Genomic DNA, 4,288 nt, shown 5'->3' on the forward strand with positions numbered 1-4,288 from the left:
AGTTGTTAGGATCGATATCAGTCGTTAGCTCTGATACCAGTTGTTAGGATCGCATAACAACGCACACGCTCGATCTAGATGAACACAAAGAAAAGGATAGAGAAAAATTGCAAGGAGAACTCTGGCTAAAAGGATTTTTTATTGATGACTTCAGGTATGTACAACAAGAGAGAGTATAGAGAATAGAAAGTACATTTTCAAAGCTCTACCGGATCAGATATATATATGGTTTAGTTTACTATATATAGCTTTACCAGATTTAGCCATCTACTATATATAGCTATTTACCATATATAATTTTACCGGATATAGCTTTACCATATATAGCTTTACTATAGATAGCTTTACCAAATATAGCTTTACCGAATATAACCGTTGACCAAGCTATAAATAAGTATCAGGCTCCATAGCCTAACAGTGATATGATATGAAAGTGATATGAAATATGTTATGATACGAGATATGTGATAAATTGATATGTTTATGATATGATATTGTGATGCGATATGTTATGATGAGATGTTTATGATAAATTGATGTATATGATGAGATGTTATGGTACGAGATAAATTGATAAATTGATGTATATGATGAGATGTTATGTTAAACATATGTAAAGTTATGTTATGTCTCTTAAATTGTATGTATACAATATGATATGAATGGCATGAAGTCACGATAAATGACATAAAATATAATCCCGTTAGAATTGTGTATGATATGAGAAATGATATGATATGAATAATAAACGATATAAAAAATGATATGATAGGTATAGAACGTTAACGGGGTTGTATTAAATGATAATGAAAATGGAAAAATATAAGGACCTCATGCATTATGTGTGCGGGGATACCCCTATTCCATCACAAAGGTACGGACGTGTACACCACTAGATTGTTTGTGTTAGGTTTGATTTAGATTTGATTTAGTTATTTGAATTAGATTTGATTAAGTTATTTGATTTAGATTCCCTTGTTTTCCGTGTATTCTGCAACGCTATATAATAACCAATTTCATTTTTCAATAGAATGTGAGATTTCTCCCTTCTTGCCTTCAGTTTTCTCCCATTCTTAATATTTGGTTTTAGAGTCATGCCCTAAACTTAGCCAAGTTAAAACTAAAGCAGCAGTCTTCTACGTGTGTCATAATAAAAGTATGTCGATGGAGAGTTCATTTGTGCAGCATGCAGTTACAAAATTTGATGGGTACTATGATCATTGGGCGATGCTCATGGAAAAATTTTTGAATTCAAAAGAGTACTTGGGGTTTGGTGGAGAATGGGATTCCTGCAGCAACAGAAGACATCATTTTCACAGATGCCCATAAGAAGCACATTGAAGATCAGAAGTTGAAAGATTTGAAAGCAAAGAATTATCTATTTCAAGCATTAGATCATTCGATCTTGGAGACAATCGTTGATAACCCTCCAAAATTAAAGTTATATCAAGTCTTTCTATAGTTAATTTTGCACTCATACTCACTATTTTCTCATTAATTGCTCCATTTATTCTAATTAGTATACATGAAATAGTCCATTGTAGTTTAATATGAAAAGAAGTTCAATTTTCATAAATCGAGCTTAATTGTATACTTAATTGAGTTATTTGGTAAAATTCCATAACATTCATGTTGATCCATGATGCTGTAGCAAATATGGAAACAACACTACTTGCATCTGGAAATAAATTGATGACTCTAATGCTGAAGCATTCGAAACGCAACTTTTTGGGGATGACAAGGAAATTTTAATCTACATCAGCAGTCCACGTGGGTCATTGACTACCAAATTAGAAACATCCTAAGTGGACGATTTTATCATTTCTCAACCCTAAATGAGAAGAAACAACCATTATAAAAGGAAAATGATACCTAAAAGAGGGGGAGCCACACTTTGGGAGAAAAGTCTCTGCTGTAGTGAACTGCTGTGAAATTAGAGAAGAAGAAAAAAACTCTAATCCAACAACTGTTGACAGCTGAAGGAAAAGAAGACCAACAAGGACTGATTAGGGCAAAGAGGTGGACGTGAGAGCTCAAGGGAAGGAAACTTCCATTGACGAACGGCAACAAAGCAGGATAACTTTCTATTTTCTTATTCTCTTTTCTTATTTCACAATTTTATATGATTGAGATGCAGATTTCTCTGTTTAATTCATTTTATATGGAGAGCTAAACTTTATAGGGGAGGCTAGAGAGTTTTATACCCTTTTAGTTTGTTGATGGTATGATCTTAGTTTATTAAAGAGTTGTTCTTAATGATTTACATGTGTGTTTAATTAGCTACTTTACCTATATAGTTGTTCTTTTATTCAGGAGAAGAGAAGCAATGAAATCCTTTTTAGTACTCTAAATTTCATTGCAAGGAGACTTGAAGGGTAATAGAAGGGTTAGAAATAATTCTTCTCCTAGAGCTTTGTTAATAGAAATTACAACGATTATGGAAATAATCATCATTCATGATCCTTAGAAGTGGGCTTGGGAATCTATTAAAAGAAACTTAAGTCTACCACAAAACTCAACAACTTATCTATTTAATATCTCTTAGTCGAACCTTCCTCATTATAGTTGATTTTCTCATCATTTTCTGTTTTTCGATAGCAGTGACACTCTGCTTTAGTTTTGTTTAATTAGTCAAAATCACCAACACCCATTTGAATGTTACAAAAAAAAAAAACTCACTTAATTTTCAGCAATAAAATTAACAAAAAAGATAGGTTCTCTGTGGAATCGATAATTTACTTATTACTTGCTACTTGTGATAGTGTATACTCACTTATTCTTGTGAATTTTCCATCATTTTATTATATACATCCACAAGCAATCAATCCTTAACAAGGATAAATAAAAAAACATATGAAATTCTATGAAGCAGAAATATCAAGATTCGACACGGGTAAAGCGTGCACATTTGCAAGCTCTTAGGAAGGAGTTTGATATGCTTCACATGAAGGCAGGAGAATCTGTGAATGTGTATTTTGCTTGGACCCTTAGCATAGCCAATAAGATGAAACTAAATGGTGAGAACAAAGAAGATGTTGAATTAGTTGAAAAAATTCTAAGATCTATGACTCCCAAGTTTGATTATATTGTGTGTTCGATTGAGGAGTTCAAGGATACAACCATCTTAACCATTGATGAGTTGCAAAGCAGCCTGCTTGTGCATGAACAACGCATGAGTTCTCATGTTGAAGAAGAACACGCTTTAAAGATCACTCATGGTGAACAATCTGGAGGAAGGGGTCAAAGGTCATGGAAGTTTTAGAGGCAGAGGAAGGGGACAAAGCAGACAAACCTTCAACAGGGCCACACAATGGAGTGCTATAATTGTCACAAGCCAGGACATTTTTAATGGGAATGTCAAAGCAAGGAGAAGGAGGCAAACTACGCAGAGACTCAAGAAGAGATGTTGCTGACGACTTACGTGAATATGAATAAGGCCAATAGAGAAGATGTGTTGTTCCTTGACTCGGGATGTAGCAATCATATGTGTGGGAAGAAGGAATATTTTTCAGATTTTGATGGAAGTTTCAGAGATTCGGTGAAGCTGGGCAACAACTCAAGCATGGTTGTAACAGGAAAAGGTAATGTACGGCTGCAAGTGAATTGAATCATATAGATAATCATAGGAGTGTTCTATGTGCCAGAGCTGAAGAACAATTTGTTGAGTATTGGGAAATTGCAAGAAAAAGGGTTACCATTTTGTTTCAAAATGGTAGTGCAAGGTGTTTCATCTTAAGAGAGGCTTAATCATGGAGATAAAGATGTCTTCGAATCAAATGTTCGTACTGCATGCTATATATCAGCCTGTAGCATTCCACTTGTTTCAATACAATCACAAAAGATATTGAGCAACTTTGACACTGTAGATATGGACATTTGTGTTAGGATCGCACAACAACGCACACGCTCGATCAAGATGAACACAAAAAAAAAAAAAAAGGATAGAGAAAATTGCAAGGAGAACTCTGGCTAAAAGGATTTTTTATTGATGACTTCAGGTATGTACAATAAGAGAGAGTATAGAGAATAGAAAGTACATTTCAAAGCTTTACTGGACGGGATATATATATGGTTCAGTCTACTAAATATAGCTTTACCAGATTTAACCATCTACTATATATAGCTATTTACCATATATAGCTTTACCGGATATAGCTTTACCATATATGGCTTTACCAAATATAGCTTTACCGGATATAGCCGTTGATCAAGCTATAAATACAGGGAGCAGACTCCATAACTCAACAATTCTCCCACTTGGAGACTGATCCTACACCATACCAATTAG

The 4,288-nt window shown here is 34.1% G+C and overlaps 1 protein-coding gene across 1 annotated transcript; it reads left to right on the forward strand.

Annotated features, from left to right (window-relative positions):
• Positions 1-2,863: 2,863 nt before the first annotated feature.
• LOC111800108 lies at positions 2,864-3,607 on the forward strand. The gene is made up of 2 exons (XM_023683687.1): positions 2,864-3,246; positions 3,364-3,607. Exons 1-2 carry the CDS (start codon positions 2,864-2,866, stop codon positions 3,605-3,607), a joined length of 627 nt encoding a protein of 208 aa, XP_023539455.1.
• The last annotated feature ends 681 nt before the right edge of the window (positions 3,608-4,288 follow it).

This window comes from Cucurbita pepo, chromosome LG08 (assembly GCF_002806865.2).
Source record: "Cucurbita pepo subsp. pepo cultivar mu-cu-16 chromosome LG08, ASM280686v2, whole genome shotgun sequence".
Lineage (NCBI taxonomy): Eukaryota > Viridiplantae > Streptophyta > Magnoliopsida > Cucurbitales > Cucurbitaceae > Cucurbita > Cucurbita pepo.

Bases quoted from the DNA above. Each gene is read 5' to 3' on its own strand.
- LOC111800108 (XM_023683687.1), top strand. From the start codon at position 2,864: ATGAAGCAGAAATATCAAGATTCGACACGGGTAAAGCGTGCACATTTG. The intron at 3,247-3,363 runs GTCATGGAAGTT...GGAATGTCAAAG, and splicing joins TCTGGAGGAAGGGGTCAAAG to CAAGGAGAAGGAGGCAAACT.